Source organism: Mercenaria mercenaria, chromosome 19 (genome assembly GCF_021730395.1).
Source record: "Mercenaria mercenaria strain notata chromosome 19, MADL_Memer_1, whole genome shotgun sequence".
Taxonomy (NCBI): Eukaryota; Metazoa; Mollusca; class Bivalvia; order Venerida; family Veneridae; genus Mercenaria; species Mercenaria mercenaria.
This window is the reverse complement of record NC_069379.1, coordinates 26,722,745-26,744,114: the sequence shown is the minus strand read 5'-3', so window position 1 is coordinate 26,744,114 and position 21,370 is coordinate 26,722,745. Positions and strand designations below refer to the sequence as shown.

At 35.7% G+C, this 21,370-nt stretch overlaps 1 protein-coding gene across 7 annotated transcripts in view; it reads left to right on the top strand.

Moving 5' to 3' along the window:
* LOC128550881 (deoxynucleoside triphosphate triphosphohydrolase SAMHD1-like) overlaps window positions 1–21,370 on the top strand; it is a 63,491-nt gene extending 42,121 nt beyond the window's left edge. For 6 of the 7 annotated variants that reach the window (XM_053530838.1, XM_053530836.1, XM_053530835.1 and 3 more), the window contains exons 5-14: window positions 1,284–1,354; window positions 1,567–1,716; window positions 3,362–3,409; window positions 5,198–5,362; window positions 6,670–6,761; window positions 6,955–7,011; window positions 8,037–8,235; window positions 10,396–10,461; window positions 14,155–14,259; window positions 17,681–21,370. In XM_053530838.1, the coding sequence (XP_053386813.1) occupies window positions 1,284–1,354; window positions 1,567–1,716; window positions 3,362–3,409; window positions 5,198–5,362; window positions 6,670–6,761; window positions 6,955–7,011; window positions 8,037–8,235; window positions 10,396–10,461; window positions 14,155–14,259; window positions 17,681–17,830 (1,103 nt within the window). In that variant the 3' untranslated portion in view covers window positions 17,831–21,370. Of the gene's footprint in view, window positions 1–1,283; window positions 1,355–1,566; window positions 1,717–3,361; window positions 3,410–5,197; window positions 5,363–6,669; window positions 6,762–6,954; window positions 7,012–8,036; window positions 8,236–10,395; window positions 10,462–11,411; window positions 12,493–14,154; window positions 14,260–17,680 lie in introns of those variants that run through there. The other variant, XM_053530839.1, reaches the window with a different exon arrangement.

The following is a 21,370-nucleotide window of genomic DNA, read 5'->3' as shown; positions in this document are numbered from 1 at the left end:
CATGCACTTTCAAATTTCACTGGCGACTTAACAAAAATATTTATTACTTGGGTGTTTTAATATACGTTGTACTCGGCTCCATAGTGATATTTCTCATCAAGACATTATTTCAAAGTATATGACACCTGAATTTAAAAAGCAATACCCTAGTACAGTACTTATAATCGACTGTACAGAGCGAAAAATTGAAATGTTATAATCATTAGTAAGAAAATCTCAGACATATTCGGATTGTCAATCAACTAATACATTTAAAATCTAAATGGTGTGGATAGCAGAAAGGTTTTATCACTGCAAATGAACTGTCTGAAATTGGACTTCGCCTGAATATACCACCATTTTTGTAAAAAACGAAAATGATTATCTATGGCTGATGTTCATGACACACATGTTATTGCACAACAGCGCATGCACATCGAAAGAGCAATTTGAAAAGTGCAAAATTTCCGCATATTTGACCGAAAGCTACCGATAAAATCTGCTGTTGTTGTCAACCAAATTTGGACTGTTTGTTGTCTGCTGTCTAACTTTCAAAATCCCATCATTTCTACAGCACAGAAGAACCTTAAGTTATAAGCTTATGTCTGCAGGTTTCATGTACGGAACTGCAACATTAACATAAAATTGTGCTAAATTTATTTCTGTAGATTCATGTGGCTTTTCATTCTTCCTTTGGCTTCTCTAACATTTTGCTTTGCTATGGAACTTGTTAATTGTCTTACAAACAAATGCGTCATGAATGTAACTTTCAACAAAGAAATTATATCCTTTATCAAATGACCTCAATTTACCATTTTCCTTTATGAAATCAGCACTTTGAATAATAGAAAATAACTTTTGTTTCCCAGACAGCTTTCAGTCCATTCAATAGAACTTGAAGTTGCCATTTTCTGTTTTAATACAATGATAGACTGGAAGCTCTAGAAATTGTGAGAAATGCAGTAAACATGTAAATGAATGCGGAATATATATTTTGTAAATTGTTTGATGATGCTAACTGTTTATTTATTATGGGCCTATCAGGGATTTATCTAAGGTTTAACAGCTAATTATCAACACCACTCTCCTACTATAGCCAGTGTATTGCTATTGTGACTCTTTGTTGATATGGTCTATAGATTGCAAACTATTACAAAGTATAACAACATTTCCAATGTAAAATTTGTCCACAATATTTTCGAAACAAAAATTGTCAGAACCAAACATAAATTACGTAATTATGATTTACTTTACCGATGGTTTGTCATGTATATTATTTTATCTTTTTTGTATGTTTACTTTAGGTCATGGGCCATTTTCACACCTCTTTGACAAAACGATAATTCCTGCATTACGAACCGATAAAAAATGGGCGGTACGTTGTTACATTACTATTCACATTTTTTTGTGGATATTTTTGTCAGATTTCTTTCTAAAAGATGAAAACACATATTTTTGATGTATTGATGTACCAGATATTTAACAACATGTGATGAATGATGAAATGTTTTAAATGCATATAATTTAATATTGATAAATACAAAAATGTATAAAGATAAATACGACAAATGAACTTGTATTCTTCAGCATGAAAATGGATCCGTAGATATGTTTCGTTACATGTTAAAAGCAAACGATGGCCTGCTTGAAAAGGAATTTGAAAAAGAAGGAATGACATCTACGGACCTAACATTCATAGAGGAACTAATTGCTGGGCATGATGAAACGTCTCCGAACGTAAGATTATGCGGTTACGTTAACACGAGATGAGCATTGCATGGTATTATAAGTCGTTTATTTGCCAGTATTGATGCAAAACACATCTGTGTGCAGTTTGATACTTTGCCGAAATAAAAAGACTGAGAAAGAGTTATGTATAGAAAAGAGCCCTTATATTAAACCTGCGACGTAGATAGGAGAAATATGGTTAACATTGAATTTCGTGCAGATATTTGTATTTTTATCGATGAGTCAACATCAACATAATAGAAATTTATAGCCTAAACTTGGACTTTCGGTAGAGGCATACAATTATATTTCACCCACTTCCGGTCGTGCCATATAATGTGACATATCCTGGCTAAATGTTTTAAATTCAGAACCTTCTAACTTGGTAGCATGGTTCGAGGTATGGAGTAGAATACCCCTATAGGCTTGGGGGTTATCAGGTCAAAGGTCAAGGTCACAGGGGCCTGAACATTGAAAGCATTTTCAGCTCAATAACTCTAGAACACTTGATCCAAAACCTTTATATTTCGTAGCATGTTTGGGCTTGTAAAGTAGATTACCCATATTGTTTTGATGGTCAGTAGGTCAAAGGTCAATGTCACTGTCGCCTGAAACTAAAAAACGGTTTCTGCTCAATAACTTGAGAACCACTCATACAGAACCTTCAACTTTTATAGCATGATTTGACTTGTAAAGTAGATGCCACTATATTTTGTTTACCAGTACGACAAAGGTCAAGGTCACAGAGACTTAAACATTTAAAACGCTTGACACAGAATCCTCTAACTGGATAACATTATTAGGATTTTGAAGTAAATGACCCTAATGATTTTGGGATCAGTAAGTCAAAGGTCAATGTCATAGGGGCCTTAAACCTTGCAAAGCGTTTCTCTCTGGAACTTGAGAACCACATGACCCATTATCTTCAAACTTGATAGCATTATTGGGCTTATGATTTTGATGACCCCTATCATGGGTCCATCATGGGGGCAACGGCTCTTATTTTGTTGTAGATACTTAGGGATACGGAAGATTCTTATAAGGAGCACGTGTATTGGAAACCCAATTTTATTACCAGTTGTGTATTACAATAGTGCTAATATATCTCAGCCGTGACGTGCCCTTAAGTGTATCCATCTATAACATAATTTAATCTTCCAGATAGAGTTAGAAAGTGACTACCATTCCAGTCACTCTAAATAGAAGGCTTTCTTGGAAGGACTTCCGAGCATTCCATCCGTTATGTGGAAGTGTGGGAGTGTACTTAGGGGGAGAAATATGTTTTTGTGACAAAAAAACTTCTAGTTTATTCATTTATTTGAAACTATTAATTATGAGGCCTCGATAAAATCGTTTCATTATATATTTCTATCGGCATAAAACGAGTTGCACAACAGCTCGGAAACGCTAAACCATTCTCGACTTTTGCAGACTCACTTGACCGTGATACGTACGCAGTTACTACAAAAACTTCAGTAATGTAGTTGAAAGCTTGTTTTCCCCGCTAAAAAAGTTCGTCAGTTGGTTCCTTAGCAAATATGTTCGAAAGTAGAGCAAGTCAACTTACTAGCCACACAGTTGTTGCTTTATGGCTATTTGTGCGCAATTGGAATATTTTAGGAAAAACTCATTGCGCACATTTTGTTGTTTTCAGAAATGGAAGTATAAAGGAAGGACAGAAAAGAAAGGCTTCTTGTACGAGGTAAATATGTTCAGAGACTGTAATTATTCAACTAGGTTATATTCCAGACGTTTCTGTATCGGATAAATTACAAATTCTAACACGACCAGCAAATAACCTACATACATGTAGAGCAAAATCTATCTCGGGTTATTCTGCAATAAACCACTCGCGTGCAATGACGTCATCCGATCCAGGTGCGTAGCACGGTCGTAAGAAGTAGTTACCATTTTTTCTAACACTGTTGTACTAGTATATCGTGTTAGAATCGAAATAACAAGTTCCCAAGTGTGATTTATCGTAAATAACCCGAGTTCTTCGTTCTTATGCGAAATAATATATCATTCAGGCCTACGGCCTTCGTGGTATGTTCTTACGCATAAGAACTCAGAACTCGGGTTATTCTACGATAAACCACGTTTGGGAACTTATTATTTCTGAAATATAAATGCAGTTATTTCTACATAGAAGGAATCCGAAATTATAAACATTATTATGGATAAATATTTATAATAATCCATATAAAACGAAAATTAATTATCATACAGTCACTCGTTTCGGAAAAAAAACGAGGCGTATTATGTGATGGCGCTTGTGTCTGTCCATCCGTCCGTCCGTCCGTCAGTCATTAGTCGTGTCCGGAGCATAACTTTATAACCATTAAAAGCTACCGACTTTAAACTTGAATGATAGGTAGATAGCAATGAAACGATATGCAGAACGCTTGAACCAGTTTCTGTAGGTCAAAGGTCAAGGCCTCAAATTGAGCTTAATGGTCAAAACTGTCCTTTGGATTTTGTGCTAGAGCATAACTAAATAACCATGCAAGATATTGATTTCAAACTTGGCAATGTAAGTTAGTGGCAATGAGACGGTATGCAAAGCACATGAACTGGGTCCGTAGGTCAAAGGTCAAGGTCACAAATTGAGCTCAGAGGCCAAATATGTCAGTCACATTTCGTGTGCGGAACATAACTTTTAAACCATTTAAGGTATTGACTTTAAACTTGGCATGTAGGTAGGTAGTGATAATATGATGTGCAAAGAACATGAACCAAGTCTGAGGGTTTAAGTACAAGATCACAAACTAAGCTCAAAGGCCAAATCTGTCCGTCTTATTTCGTGTCCGGAGCACAACTAATTAACCATTCAAGGTATTGACTTCGAACTTGGGATGTAGGTAGTTGATGATGAGACATTGTACCGAGCAAGTGCATGAATCAGGGTGGTAGGTCAAAGGTAAAGGTCACAACATGGTCAAATCTGCCCATCATGTTTCGTGTCCAGAGCATAACTTAAAAATATAAAAAGTTTTGACTTGAAACTTGGAATATAGGCAAGTGGTGATAAGAAGGTGTGCAGACTGTAACAGTCTTTATAACAAAAGAATCTTTTCGTTTCTTGGCCTGTAGTGTCCAGTCACCACCACCGCACACACACACACACACATTCACACACCCTGCTTCTTCCCACTATTAGCACTTCACACCAAATCTTTAAATTTTGCTTTTTTCCCCTCCGTCCTCCACTGATATAACCTTTTAGCTCAACAGATTTTTTTTTCTGATGGACATATTAAAGATATTGAAAGAATCTAAAAAAGTGCCAATTACCACACTTTGAGTTCCTTGCAATGATGTATGATATCAATGGTATTGTTTATAATTATGTAAAGAGAAATCAAGATAAAACCATGGTACTGGAAAGCTGTATCAAACAGTAGTCGACTATGAAAATGAAAGGTCTTATCTTATACAGGTATCTATATACCGAAATTGTATTTCTATGAGACATGAATTTGTGTTACAGATTGTGTCTAACAAACGGAATGGTATAGACGTCGACAAATGGGATTATTTTGCACGTGACTGTCACATGCTTGGAATTGGAAACAACTTCAATCACGATCGATGTATAGCTTTCTCAAGGGTGATTGATGTAAACGGAGAAAGGCAGATATGTTTTAGGAATAAGGTAACAATGATAAATGAAAAAGGCAGATATGTATTCGAACAATACGGAAGAGCATTAGTGCCAGGTGTTTTTATTTATAACCTCGAAATTTCGAGTTATTAAGTCGAATTTTCGAGTTACTTAGTCGAAATTTCGAGTTAATGTCTCGAAATTTCGAATGACGTATTACGAGTTACTAAGTCGAAATTTCGAGTTTCTAAGTCGAAATTTCCAGTTACTAAGTTGAAGTTTTGAGTAACGTATCTTGAAATTTCGAGTTAGTAATTCGAAACTTCGACATGGTAACTAGGAATTTCGAGGTAATAACACGAAATTTCGACTTCGAAACATGCCTTTTTGTCCGCAATATTTGACCGTCTGTCCGTCTGTCAAAGTCCAAAAATGTAATGGACGAATTTTTGAAGTGGAAACATCTATCTACACATCCCTGTATTGTACCCAACATGTAGCGATTTGAACGTATACTACCATATATTAATGTATGACCTACCCCATAGCCTCTAGAGCTACTCCAGATTTCAAACTGTATCCAGGATATATACTTTCATGTACATGTATAGTATGTCACAGGTGGTTTGTGCTCGAACGAAGTCGAAAGTTTGAATACTTCCCAGTCTGCTTCTATGACCTCTCCTCAAAATTTAAATCTTTCCCGGTACCCAATCTTGGTCAGACTCATTACTACACGTTCGTGTAGGTTATGTTTATATTTCATTCCCATAAAGGCTCAAACTGGGACGAAAACCATCCGGACTTAAACATGGTTTAAATAGTGATAATGTTATGAGCAAACGCTGCCCGGTCATCTTAATCATATGACCCTGCAGTGCTACCCGGTGGATACACTTGGTACCAAATCTTGGCCAGGACCTATACATCAACGTAAAATATTGTAGTAAGTAACTCGAAATTTCGAGATGATAACTCGAAATTTCGACTTAATAACTCGAAACTACTTAGTAACTCGAAATTTCAGCAATTTCGCGTTAGTAAAAAACATTCACCTGGAAATGAAAAAGATAGTGCATGACTATAAAAATCAACCTCTTGGCCCATTAAGAAAATCAAAGTGCTTAAAGTTTGGGCGGCTGTAAATGAGGCTAAGAGAACAATAAAATACAGTATATCAACGTAGTGCAAATCGCGGTTTCAGAAGAAATTGAAAAAAAAAAAAACATTGAAAAGAGCTTACATGAATTGAAACACGCTTTTAAAAATCTTTTACATGGAAATTTTACTTCTGTTTGTATTTTATATCGACACATACCTTTCTAATTACGACACCATGATACCTTGATACATTTAAGGAGGCTGCCAACCTGTACGATATGTTTCATACCCGATACTTACTCCATAACAGGGCTTATCAACACAAGACAAACAACATCATCGAATATATGTAAGTCGATTATTTTGCTGTACTTCGTTATTAAAAGGGATGAGTAATTTACCTGTCATATTTAAAGTTTTGCAAAGTACACGTCTGTTTTAACAGACGAATTCTCAAAACTGTTTACGCGGACTGAGGTTTACGTAAAAAGTGTTAGTGTTTCAGTCAAACATTATTTTATCTAAAATTCAATATATTTCAGGATATCTGAAGCCCTCGTGTTAGCTAATGACTTCATTACATATCCTGGACAGAACGGGTAAAGACTACATGTATTCATATATCATCCAACCTACTAGGCCGGTTGTGTTATTTGAATTAATGTCAGAACCTTAACTTAATTCCAACATAAAGTTTTATTGATAATTTATAATCTTCAGTTACTTGTGCTATACAGGATAAGACCTCAAAAGAAATCCAATCCAAACTCTGAAAGTTAGGTGATAAGTAAGTGTAGCTTCTTCTAGATTCTAATTTCTAGTAAATAAAGTATTGCAAATTTATCTAAAATGAAAAACGAAATATTAGTATCATTTCATTATTCACTTGTATGCATTACATAATAAAGCAAGGCAAGAATCACTTGATGAATAATTGTTGTAGCTGTTTATGTTTTCAAGCAAATATTGATGTTATCAAGTATTCCACCCATCCTCAGTAACATTGTAAATACATTTTCGTTTGAACGTTTTCTTTCTTGTTTCTAAGTTTGGAATAAACGTGATTGGTGTTTAACCCCTTTTAACCCCAATACGGATAAATTTATTTAGAGATAGTATAAATTTGTTTAGATATTCTATTTTCTGAATTTTGTCGCCTATGTTCTGAATTTTGACACCCAGATGTTTTTTTTTGCTTTTTTTTTTACAAAGAACGTAGCGGACAGGTACATGCTAGAGATCTTAATATATATTTGTTCCTTATTTTAAAAAGTAAACTTGTATGCTGTAGTATAGCAGTAGTAGAACAATACAGCATTAGGTCCACATTCACGCCCTTAATATTTCTTAAACGTTACTTCAGAATTCCAGATGCAATATCTCAAAATGTGTCATGATGTTTTTGAGAAGTTGTTTCTGTGTTTCCTTTCCTCACATACTACCCATTCCACACCAAAAACTTATGTTGGAATTAGTTCAATCCAAAATGTTAAAATGACCAGCTTAATATTCAATATGCGTAGTTACATGAATAAGTCAAGACAAGAAAATTCAAAGGTGTTACTTCTATTTTCCGTGTATAAACGTTGAGATGATAATTAACATTTGGTCAATTTGATTTCAGGAAACAACGTAAAATGTCCGAAGCAATAGATGATATGGAGGCTTATAGCCTTCTGAATGATAGCGTCATTTACAAGATTCTTGAGAGTACTGATCCACGACTAGAGAAATCCAAACAAATCCTTCTACGTGTTTTAAGAAGGGATTTGTATAAATTTGTCGGAGAAGAAAGATTCGCCCACAAGATGTTTAAAGACGAGGTATCTTACTTAAAATTCTCAAAGAGTCTTTATCTTGATGCCTATCTAAGTTAAACTAATCATATTGTAAACATCATAGCAGAAATAAGTATACATAAATTTGATTTTACGTGTAATGACCGTAATATATTCGCAAGGAAATGTAAATGATAACATTGCTTAGAGAATATGGCTTAATAATTATCCGAGTTGATTATACAGTTTGAAAGTTTTGAGAATATTCTTGCTATACGCTTTCGTTTTTTAGCTCACCTGAGCAATGCGCAGGTGAGCTATTGTAATCGCTCGATGTCCGGCGTCCGTCGTCTGTCGTCCGTCGTCTGTCTGTTGTCTGTCAACATTTAGCTTGTGTATGCAATAGAGGCTGTATTTTTCAACTGATCTTCATGCAATTTGATGAGAATGATGACCTTGATGAAATCTAGGCCAAGTTTGAAAATGGGTTATTTGGTGTCAAGAACTAGGTCACTAGGTCAGATCAAAGGAAAACCTTGTGTATGCAATAGAGGCTGTATTTTTCAATTGATCTTCATGAATTTCGGTCAGAATGATTACCTTGATAAAATCTAGGCAAAATTCGGAAATAGATCATCTAGGGTCAAAAAATAGGTCACTAGGTCAAATCAAAGAAAAACCTTGTGCATGCGATAGAGGCTGTTTTTCGACTGTGTGTGTGTGTGTGTGTGTGTGTTCGGGTTTAACGTCTTTTTCAACAATTTTTCAGTCATATAAACGACGGTGTCTACTTGTAGCAGTGAGCACAATGCCCAACTTTATAGTGCTGCCTCACTGGAATATCAAGCCGTAGACACGTGGCATGATACCCCACCCAGTCACATTATACTGACACCGGGCTGACAAGTCCTAGCACTATCCTCTTAATGCTGAGCGCCAAGCGAGGAAGCTACTAGTACCATTTTTTACGTCTTTGGTATGACGCGGCCGGGGATCGAACCCACGACCTCCCGCACTCGAAGCGGACGCTCTACCACTAGGCTACCGAGGCGGTGTGTTTTTCGACTGATCTCTATTAAATTTTGGCAGAATGATAGCCTTGATAAAATCTAGGCCAAGTTCGAAAATAGGTCGACTGGGGTCAAAAAGTAAGTCACTAGGTCAAATCAAATAAAAACCTTGTGTATGCAATAGGGGCTGTATTTTTCAATTGAACTTCATGAAATTTGGTCAGAATAATTACCCTGATGGAATCTAAGTCGAATTTGAATATTGGTTATCTAGGGTCAAAAACTAGGTCACTAGGTCAAATCAAAGAAAAACCTTGTGTATGCGAAAGAAGCTGTATTTTTCAATTGAACTTCATGAAATTTGGTCAGAATGATTGCCTTGATAAAATCTAGGTCAAGATTGAACATGGATCATCTGGGGTTAAAAAGTAGGTAACTAGGTCAAATCAAAGAAAACCCATATGCATGCGATAGAGGCTGTATTATTTGATTGATCATCCTGAAATTAAGTCAGAATGATTGCCTTGATAAAATCTAGATCGAGTTTGAATATGGGTCATCTGGGGCCAAAAAGTTGGTAACCAGGTCAAATCAAAGAAAAACATTTTGTATGTGAAAGAGACTGTATTTTTCAATTGATCTTCATGAAATTTGGTCAGAATGATTGCCTTGATAGAATCTAGGTTGAGTTAGAAAATGGGTCATCTGGGGTCTAAAAGTAGGTCACTAGGTCAAATCGAAGAAAAATCTTGTGTATGCGGTAGAAGCTGCATTTTTCAATTTATCTTCTTAAAATTTGGTCAGAATGATTGCCTTGATGAAATCCAGGTTGAATTTAAATATGGGTCATCTGGGATTAAAAAGTAGGTAACTAGGTCAAATCGAAGAAAAACCTTGTGTATGCAATAGAGGATGTATTTTTCAATTGATCTTCATGAAATTTGGTCAGAATAATTGCCTTGATGAAATCTAGGTAAATGTTGAATGTGGGTCTTCTGGGGCCAAAAAGTAGGTCACTAGATCATATCAAAGAAAATACTTGTTTAAACTCATGAGACCACATTTTTGGTCAAATCCCAATGAAAATTGGTCAGAATAGCTGTTTCCATGAAATCACTAGGTCAAACATGTTTACACTGTTATGGTGTGTTTCTCAGGTGAGCGACCTAGGGACATCTTGGCCCTCTTGTTTCAGTTTGATATTAAAGATGACATGAAAAATGTTACCAGCATCACAGAAGATGACAATACAATCATAGACGTATGTATTCTAACTTCTGAGGGACATGTAAAATGCAATCAATTGCTTTAATTTCGAATAACTTGCTAGATAGACATAAATATTATCACTTAGATATGTGGGAAATGGATCAATCACATGCCGATTTTTTAATTAATTGTTTTAGCAATATGTAACGTCGCTGGATGTATGTGGGATTACGTCCAGTCTTAACCCGATTAATAAAAACACTTGATTCAGTAATATGTATCATCGCTCAGTATAGTATGTGGGATTGCTGCCCAGTCACAGGCTGATTATTCAAATAACTTGTTCTAGCAAAATGTAACATCACCGAAAGCTTGTGGGATATCGTCCATTACTATTATGCAGGTAGATAAAACTGGCAATACGTATCTTCGCATAAAGTATTAGGGATAACCTCCAGTCATTAGCCGATTATTTGAGTAAATGCATCATTACTGAAAGTATGTGGGATATTGTCTACTCACACTCCAATCATTCAGATAACTTGATCTTGCAATATGTATCATGACAGAGAGCATGTGGGACGACGTGCAATCAAAATCCGATCAGTATGTGGGACAAAGCATGCGATAATTAAAAAAAAAACAATTCTAGCAATATAAATAAATTATATCATTTCAGAAAGTTTGGTAATATTGAGCAATTTCCACCCGATTATCATTTAATTTTTATAAAGACTCTACGTGCTTTGGTAAATACAATGTATAAGCACACCTAGCAAGACTGACACTTGTAGTTTTACACGATTGTGAGGTACGCGCCCATAATTTTCTCTTCAGATATGGTTATCGTTATTACAAGTTAAGTTATACAGTAAATGTTACTTGACACATCAGTAAATAGAGCGAAATACTATATTTTTAGCTTGTTAACCTCGATTATGAGCGAGATACTATATTTCAAGCTTGTTAACCTAACTACTGAGCGAGATACTACAATTCAAGCTTGTTAACCTCAATTATCAGCGAGATACTACTTCAAGTTTGTTAACCTCAGTTATGAATGAGATACTATATTCCAGCTTGTTAACCTCAATCATGAGCGAGATACTACATTTCAAGCTTGTTAACCTCAGTTATGAGCGAGATACTATATTTCAAGCTTGTTAACCTCAATTATGAGCGAGATACTACTTCAAGTTTTTTAACCTCAATTATGAATGAGATACTATATTCCAGCTTGCTAACCTCAATCATAAGCGAGATACTATATTTCAAGTTTGTTAAACTCAATCATGAGCGAGATACTACATTTCAAGCTTGTTAACCTCAATTATGAGCGAGATACTATATTTCAAGCTTGTTAACCGTAATTATGAACGAGATACTACTTCGTTTTTTAACCTCAATTATGAATGAGATACTATATTCCAGCTTGTTAACCTCAATCATAAGCGAGATACTATATTTCAAGCTTGTTAACCTCAGTCATGAGAGAGATACTATATATCAAGTTTGTTGACCTCAGTTATGAGCAAAACATTGTATTTTAAGCTTGTTAACCTCAATTATGAGCGAGATACTACTTCAAGTTTTTTAACCTCAATTATGAATGAGGTACTATATTCCAGCTTGTTAACCTCAATCATAAGCGAGATACTATATTTCAAGCTTGTTAACCTCAATTATGAGCAAAATATTGTATTTTAAGCTTGTTAACATCGATTATGAGAGAGATACTATATTTATGTCTCCCCCAGGAGACATATTATTTTTGCCCCGTCCGTCCGTCCGTCCGTCCGTCCGTCCGTACGTCACACTTCATTTCCGAGCAATAACTGGAGAACCATTTGACCTAGAACCTTCAAACTTCATAGGGTTGTAGGGCTGCTGGAGTAGACGTCCCCTATTGTTTTTGGGGTCACTCCATCAAAGGTCAAGGTCACAGGGGCCTGAACATTGAAAACCATTTCCGATCAATAACTAGAGAACCACTTGACCCAGAATGTTGAAACTTCATAGGATGATTGGTCATGAAGAATAGATGACCCCTATTGATTTTGGGGTCACTCCGTCAAAGGTCAAGGTGACAGGGGCCTGAACATTGAAAACCATTTCCGATCAATAACTAGAGAACAACTTGACCCAGAATGTTGAAACTTCATAGGATGATTGGTCATGAAGAGTAGATGACCCCTATCGATTTTGGGGTCACTCCGTCAAAGGTCAAGGTCACAGAGGCCTGAACATTGAAAACCATTTCTAATCAATAACTAGAGAACCACCTGACCCAGAATGTTGAAACTTGATAGGATGATTGGTCATAAAGAGTAGATGACCCTTATTGATTATGGGATCACTCGGTCAAAGGTCCAGGTCACAGGGGCCTGAACATTGAAAACCATTTCTGATCAATAATTAGAGAACCACCTGACCCAGAATGTTGAAACTTCATAGGATGATTGTACATGCAAAGTAGATGACCCCTATCGATTTTGGGGTCACTCCATTAAAGGTCAAGGTCACAGGGGCCTGACATTGAAAACCATTTCGGTCAGTAACTTGAGAACCATTGACCCAGAATGTTGAAACTTAATAGGATGATTGGTCATAAAGAGTAGATGACCCCTAACGATTTTGTGATCACTCTGTGAAAGGTCAAGGTCACAGGGGTCCGGACATTGAAAACCATTTCCGGTCAGTAACTTGAGAACCACTTCACCCAGAATGATGAAACTTCGTAGGATGATTGGTCATGCAGAGTAGATGAACCCTAACAATTTTAGGGTCACTCTGTTAAAGGTCAAGGCCACAGGGGCCTGAACATGGAAAACGATTTCCAATCAATAACTTGAGAACCTCTCGACCCAGAATGCAGAGTAAATGACCCTTATTGTTTTTGGGGTCACTCCGTTAAAGGTCAAGGTCACAGGGGCCTGAACATTGATAACCAGTTCCGATCAATAACTTGAGAACCACTTGACCCAGAATGTTTAAACTTCATAGGATGATTGAACATGCAGAGTAGATGACCCCTATTGATTTTGGGGTCAGTCTATTAAAGGTCAAGGTCACAGTGGCCTGTTCATGTAAATCATTTTTTGGAAATAACTTGAGAACCACTTGACCTACAATGTTGAAACTTAATAGGATGATTGGACATGCAGAGTAGATGACCCCTATTTATTTTGAGGTCACTTAATCAAAGGTCAAGGTCACAGGAGCCTGAACAGTGACTTGAGAACCACTAGGCCACAAGTGTTGAAATTTAGCGGGATGACTGGACATGCCACGTAGATGATCCCTATTGCAGCCAACCATCAGTGTCTCTTTGACTTTCGCTCCTGATCCCTATTGACTTCTTGCCTATAGGACTTTGCATTGGGGGAGACATGCGCTTTTTTACAAAAGCATTTTCTAGTTTAAGCTTGTTAACCTCAATTATGAGAGAGATACTATATATCAAGTTTGTTAACCTTAGTTATGAGCAAAATACTGTATTTTAAGCTTGTTTAACTCAGTTATGAATGAGATACTATATTCCAGCTTGTTAACCTCAATCATGAGCGAGATACTATATTTCAAGTTTGTTAACCTCAATTATGAGCAAAATACTGTATTTTAAGCTTGTTAACCTCAATTATGAATGAGATACTATAATTGAAGCTTGTTAATCTCAATTATGAGCAAAATACTGTATTTTAAGCTGATTAGCCTCAATTTTGAGCACAATTTTATATATTTCAAGCTTGTTAACCTCAATTACGGGAAGAAGGATATGAATCCGATAGACTTCGTCAACTTCTACTCAAAAGGAGAACCGGATAAGGCAGAACCAAGACACAAAGAAGATGTAAACAACTTTTTCTGTTTATTTAAAGATGTTATTTGCTATATCTTATAATCAGATGTTTATTTAAATCTAGAAAATCTTCATTAAATGTGTCTAAATTGATCAAATATATAGATTAACTTCAAATGTAGAGCTGCAGTCACAATTTAGTCATATATAGCAAAAGCCATTTGTTTGATAAACATCATACCGTTTTTTAATCCTCCGCCGTGGCGGAGGGATTATAGGAATGGTCTGCGTCCGTCCTTCCGTCCGTCCTTCCGTCCGTCTGTCCGTGCCCGCGAAATGATGGTTAAGTGACTGCATAACGGTACTTTCTCTTTGATGTAATTCATTCCGTTCTGTTTATGTGACTATTTTCTTTTTGAGTCGGCTAAAGGCTGAAAGCCTTTTGACGAGTCCTTGCTGTTCAGCGATTCTCTAAATGGACCGAATAACACGTGAAGGGATGTAGTTCCATTAGATTTCTCAAACTTCAAACAGTTCACTGCATGAATGAAGTTAAGTTGTGTCAATTCCCTTTGCTATGACCAGTATACGATGTAATCTGTCATATTTATGACTTGTAATTGTGCAATACTCGAATGTAACTCATTAAGCATAAATGTGCATTTTAAGAATTACGCAGGCTTACAAAGCTTGGGTAACATCCAGCGAAAGACAAAAAATAGTTCCACGGCTCCAGATAAAATGCGTATTAGCGTAAATTACGTATAGAAATAATGCAAATACGCATGTCTAATAATTTCTAAGCGTATAAAAACGTATATAAAATTACAGAAACGCACACAATGCTTTTTTAAAAACAAAATCTGAATCGTCTGGATGCGTTAGGTAACATAGCCGATCAGCCTTAATTCTCCCACATTGAACGTAAACACGCATCGTATGATTTCTATAAACTTAGCGTGGGTTGAATTTTGCAGTCAGTAAACGGATAAATTATCGGAAGAAGAAGCTCTTACTGGTTTGTTTAGTTACTACTGATATTAAAAATGATTTTAATTCTTATTTTTCGAGAAATAAACAAATCGGCGAAACATTAAATTGTATTTTCTTGTAGTTTTTGAAATCGAAAGTAGATCGTCTATGTTTGGCTGCTTTTACCATATCACGAAACGAAACAACTTTTTTATGAAAAGATTTAAATAAGAGGTAATTTAACCGTAAACTTCAATGTCAGATACTGCCAATTGCTGCTAAATGTCTTCGTATCATCACAATTTGTAAAATATATTGTTAAAACTGGAGAAAAGTGTAATCGTATCCGGATATAATATTTTGGGTAAATATCGAGCTGTGTTATGAAATTTTAAGAAAAAAAACTAAAAACAAACTGAAACTGGTAGACTATACTGTCAGTACATCAATCATTAGCCGACTCAGGCTCTTCAGGCCTTTGATTATGTGACTGTTAGAACAATAGAGAGAACAATGGGGGTGTCACATAAAGACTGTTTCGTTAGAACGTCCGTCCTTCCGTCCGTCCTTCCGTCCGTAACAAAATCGTGTCCGGTCCATATCTCCTAAACCCCTTGAAGGAATTTCATGAAACTTGGGTCAAATAATCACCTCATCAAGACGATGTGCAGAACCCATGAGTCAACCTTGTCGGTTCAAGGTCAAGGTCACAACTCAAGGTCAAAGGTTTGAGCCTGCCATTTTGTGTCCGCTCTATATCTCCTAAACCCCGTGGAGGAATTTTATAAAACTTGGGTCAAATGATCACCTCATCAAGACGATGTGCAGAACCCATGAGTCAGTCATGTCGGCTCAAGGTCAAGGTCACAACTTAGGGTCAAAGGTTTGAGCCTTCCATTTTGTGTCCGCTCTATATCTCTTAAACCCCTTGAAGGAATTTTATAAAACTTGGGTCAAATGATCACCTCATCAAGACGATGTGCAGAACCCATGAGTCAGTCATGCCGGCTCAAGGTCAAGGTCACAACTGAAGGTCAAAGGTTTGAGCCTTCCATTTGGTGTCCGCTCTATATCTCCTAAACCCCTTGAAGGAATTTTATAAAACTTGGGTCAAATGATTACCTCATCTGAACGATGTGCAGAAATTATGAGTCAACCATGCCAGCTCAAGGTCAAGGTCACAACTAAGGGTCGAAGGTTTGAGCCTTCCATTTGGTGTCCACTCTGTATCTCCTTAACCCCTTGAAGGATTTTCATCAAACTTGGGTCAAATGATCACCTCATCAAGAACTCATGAGTCAGCCATGTCAACTCAAGGTCAAGGTCACAACTGAAGGTCAAAGGTTTCAGCTCTGTATCTCCTAAACCCCTTGAAGGATTTTCATGAAACTTTGGTCAAATGATCACCTCATCAAGACGTTGTGCAGAATTCATGAGTCAGTCATGTCAGTTCAAGGTCAAGGTCACAGCTAAAATCAAAGGTTTACCCTTTCACTATCCATAGCAGTGGCGGGGGATTTAGCTATCTTTCAGACTGCATTGTTCTTTTTGATTCTTAGGTGTGTAGATATTTTCAAATATAAAATTGGGAATGATATTGACCTTTAAATAGTGCATATGTCATACTGCGTGTCGTCAAGTTTCAACTATCTATCCATTAACAAAATGTAAGATTTAAGTCTTTTACATATAAATGTTCAATTCTGTTAAATACAAGGGACTTGCAAGTTCAACTAATTATTATAACACTATTTTTACTCAAAGGGGTATCGAATGTGCAAAAAAACTCCATAGTTTTCACTCTGTTTTATTCTATTAACATTTCGGCCTTAAGGCCTTTATCAAAATGACAAATGATGTGGAGATATACTTGAGATTTGTCATTTTGATAAAGGCCTTAAGACTGAAACGATAATGGAATTAAACAGAGTGAAAACTATAGAGTCAGTAAAACTTCGCCTTCTTATTTTGCATTTAGAATTGATAAACCAGGTTTTCTTAATGTTTGCAATAGACAATATTGCTCAAACTTGTCTTATATCTAATAGATAGTGAAGGTAGTTCTGCATGTTCACCACGAGTTTTAAAACGTCAAGATATTTTAAGAAAAATGACCAGTAATAAAGATATAGCCGTGTGGTTGAGGTTTGGTTAGACTGATTTGAAGAATATGGTTATCAGTCAAGTCTTCGAAATGGGAGTTTATGAGAAAATCAGTTTTGATGACATTTTATTCACAAAAAGTCTAGAATATAGTTTTCATGAAACTTCTCACAGTTTTAAATTTACGTATTATCTTTCATTAGGTTAAAATAATACGAAAATGTATACTGTATGTCCGTGAGGTTTTTTCAGACATTTGTCAATCATTAAGAGATTTGTCATTTTCCAAATCACCAAACTGTCATAACTGTTTAATGATCCGAATTATCGGTTGGTTTATACGATCACTCGACATATAAAATTCATTTGTAAAGGTCAGTTAGTTCATTTTTTAAAGGTATCTCTGTTACTGCCGAAGGACTTTGCAGAACAACTGGTGCGCGTCTACTGCAAGGACCCGAAGTTCTACACAAACGTAAAGAAAAGGTTCGATACTTGGTCGAAAAATACAAAGAAAAGTACAAAGAAACAGAAAACGTCCAAGTGATTGGAAGTCGAGGCTAGTCAGAACCAAGTCAGTGATTGGAGAATGAAAGCGGGGTAAATCAGAATCAACGTAGTGATAAGGGGAATTGTCAGAACCCCAAGCAAATCCTGATACTCTTTACAAAAAGGACCTGAATGCCAAATCTTCATACTTATTATCAAATGACGCATTTAATATTTATGTATTTATTGTTGTTGTTTTGTACTTAGGTATTCTACCATAGTTCAAACCGAATGTGTGTGTTTTTTTCAATGTCAAGCAGTTTTGAAAAAAGTTGAAAAACGTATTGGCAGAAGATATATTTACTTTTTCTTACACTATACAAAACTTGAAGCTAAACTTTTATGCTTAGATTATCGCAACATTTTTATGAATCAGTTTTACAAGAGGTATAAATCATATTTAATGATAACATACATCGTTTGTTTTCGTTTATTACTTAGAAGTGATACAGATGATTCAGTTTTGATTTTTATCTTGAGATAATTGATAGTTATATTTGAAATTGATAGAGTACATTCGCTGAACTGTCGGCGTCTGTATTACTATCGACGTCCTTTTATTCGTTTTTTTTATTTGAATTTAATTCATGTTTGTTCTTAACTCAATGCACTGATTTTATGTGTAGATTGTAGCTTTACCTTTTTGCTGTTGAACATATCAAACATTTACGACTGAGGAGCAATAGTGATGTACATGTGTGATATCTAAATGTGATAATTTCTGTAATTTCTTTTTTTAACTATTTCTACATGTTGTTCCCATTTTAAACCAACATTATAATTTCATGACCTAAAGTGGTACAATTGGCAAATTACGGCATTTTCCGGTTACTACGGAAAGCCATGTGCGTCCGAACAATGCCGAATTGCTAAACGATAATACATAATCATCCGAAATTTTACATGCGTCAGCCTTCTTTTATGTGTCATGTTTTCCATTTAATGTATACTGAACAGCAAAAGAAACTATCCAGTTTTATAACTGGGGTATTTCTTATTAAAAAACTTTAATTTATAAATCATTTGTGTTTTTCATATCACATTACACTTGAAGAACTTCACGTTTTAAATTTTAAAGAATCAATCAACCGTAAATTCAGTAGTCCCACAATAGCCGTTTTGCACGAAATTCACGTGCGCCTGTAACTAACAATTTTCTTTGTGAAATTTTATTGTCATTGGAAATATTGATAATTGACTGACTCGGAAAACAGCATAAAATTTAAAAAATAATGTTGGTTGCACCGCACGACTGAATCACATTTGGCGCGAGCGCCAAATTTGGATGTTACAATGCAACTGACGCGCAGAAGATATAGCTTGTCAAACAGCTATTGTGTGACTACTGACTTCACGGTTGATTGATTTTTAAAAAATTATCACGTGAAGATCTTCAAGTGTAATTTTGATATGGAGAAACAATTCAAATTTGAAAAATTATTTTTTTATTTCAAAATATACCAGTTATACATCTGGATAGTTTCTTTTGCTGTTCAGTATATATGGAAAGCGCTTGTTAACCTTCAGTAAGGTATTTCTTTACTTTTGATTTTTAGCTCACCTGAGCACGAAGTGCTCAAGGTGAGCTTTTGTGATCGCCCTGTGTTCGTCGTTTGTCGTCGTCGTCCGTCCGTCGTCGTCAACAATTTGACTGTTAACACTCTAGAGGTCACAATTTTGGCCCAATCTTAATGAAACTCGGTCGGAATGTTAACCTCTATAAAATCTTAGACGAGTTAGATATTGGGTCATCTGGGGTCAGAAACTAGGTCACCAGATCAAATCAAAGGAAAAGCTTGTTAACACTTTAGAGGTCACAAGTTTGGCCCAATCTTAATGAAACTTGGTCAGAATGTAACCCTCAATAAAATCTTGCAAAAGTTTGATATTGGGTCATCTGGGGTCAAAAATCAGGTGACCAGGTCAAATCAAAAGAAATGCTTGTTAACACTGTAGAGGTCATATTTATAACTGTATCTTCATGAAATTCGGTCAGAATGTTATTCTTGATGATCTCAAGGTCCAATTTGAATCTGGGTCATGTAGGATCAAAAACTAGGTCACCAAGTCAAATCAAAGGAAAAGCTAGTTATCACTCTAGAGGCCACGTTTATGACCATATCTTAATGAAACTTAATCAGAATGTTAATCAGAATGTTAATCTTGGTGATATATATGTCAAGTTCAAATCTGGGTCAGATGGGGTTAAAACTAGGTCAAATCGATGGAAAAGCTTGTTAACACTCTATAGGCCACATTTATGACTGTATCTTCACAAAACTTAGTCAGAATGTTAATCTTGATGATCTTTAGGTCAAGTTTGAAGCTGGGTCATGTGGGGTCGAAAACTATGTCACCGGGTCAATCAAAGGAAAAGCTAACACTCTAAAGGTCACAATTTTGGCCAAATCTTAATGAAACCTGGTCAGAATGTTACCCTCAATTGAATATTGGACGAGTTTGATATTTGCTCATCTGGGGTCAAAAAACTAGGTCACCAGGTCAAATCAAAGGAAAAGCTTGTTAACACTGTAGAGGCCACATTTGTGACTGTATCTTCATGAAACATAGTCAGAATTTTAATCTTGATGATCTCAAGGTCCAGTTTGAATCTGGGTCATGTAGGGTCAAAAACTAGGTCAGCAGGTCAAATCAAAGAAAAAGCTAGTTAACACTCTAGATGTCACATTTATGACAATATCTTAATTAAAATTTGGTTAGAATGTGAATGTTAATCTTGATGATTCCTAGGTCAGGTGAGCGATACAGGACCTTCATGGCCCTCTTGTTTTTCTAATATCTCTTGTTTAACATATTAGATTTTCGCAACTGAAGTTTTTTTTCTACATTCAAACAATATATAAAACAACATAAGTTTTTATAATGGTAATTTCAGACATAGATTGAACCTATTTGTTCTGAGGATATAGGAAAATACCTCGCGCATACGTGAGTTAAATTAGCACTCAAAAACGAACGTCCCAAAATTATCCCAACTGTGCTTAAAACTTGGACTGAACTGAATCCAGTTAGCAGAGTGACAAACATTTTTATTAATCAAAGTGATATTTCTTGTATTCGTTTTGGTACTTTTATAGACTTTTAGGCCAAGGTAGAATGTATACCACATTACCTGCGTATGAGCTTTGCATATCAGGTGTTTACCAAAGAGCTGTCTTTAATGGCACACTTAGTGCAATAATTCCACAGGGGATTAGCCTATTGGCTGGTTAGAAATTATCTAACTTTTTATTTATATTATATAGATCGATATACAGATGATTTTGTAATCATAACGTTTTCATATATCTTATTTATTTTAGTTCAACCGTGTGATAATGTTAATATTCTAGTAATTTATTTTTCCCAGTCTCATCAATTTGTCCCTATATATTATCCCTTTATTCGTTCATTTACTTATTTTGCTTGTTTATTTATATATTCATGTTCAATAGAATGATTTAAAACTTTGTAATTGTTATCCGAAATCGCTGTCTTGGATTATGATGCGTTTGGTAAAATATAAAATTGAAGCCGT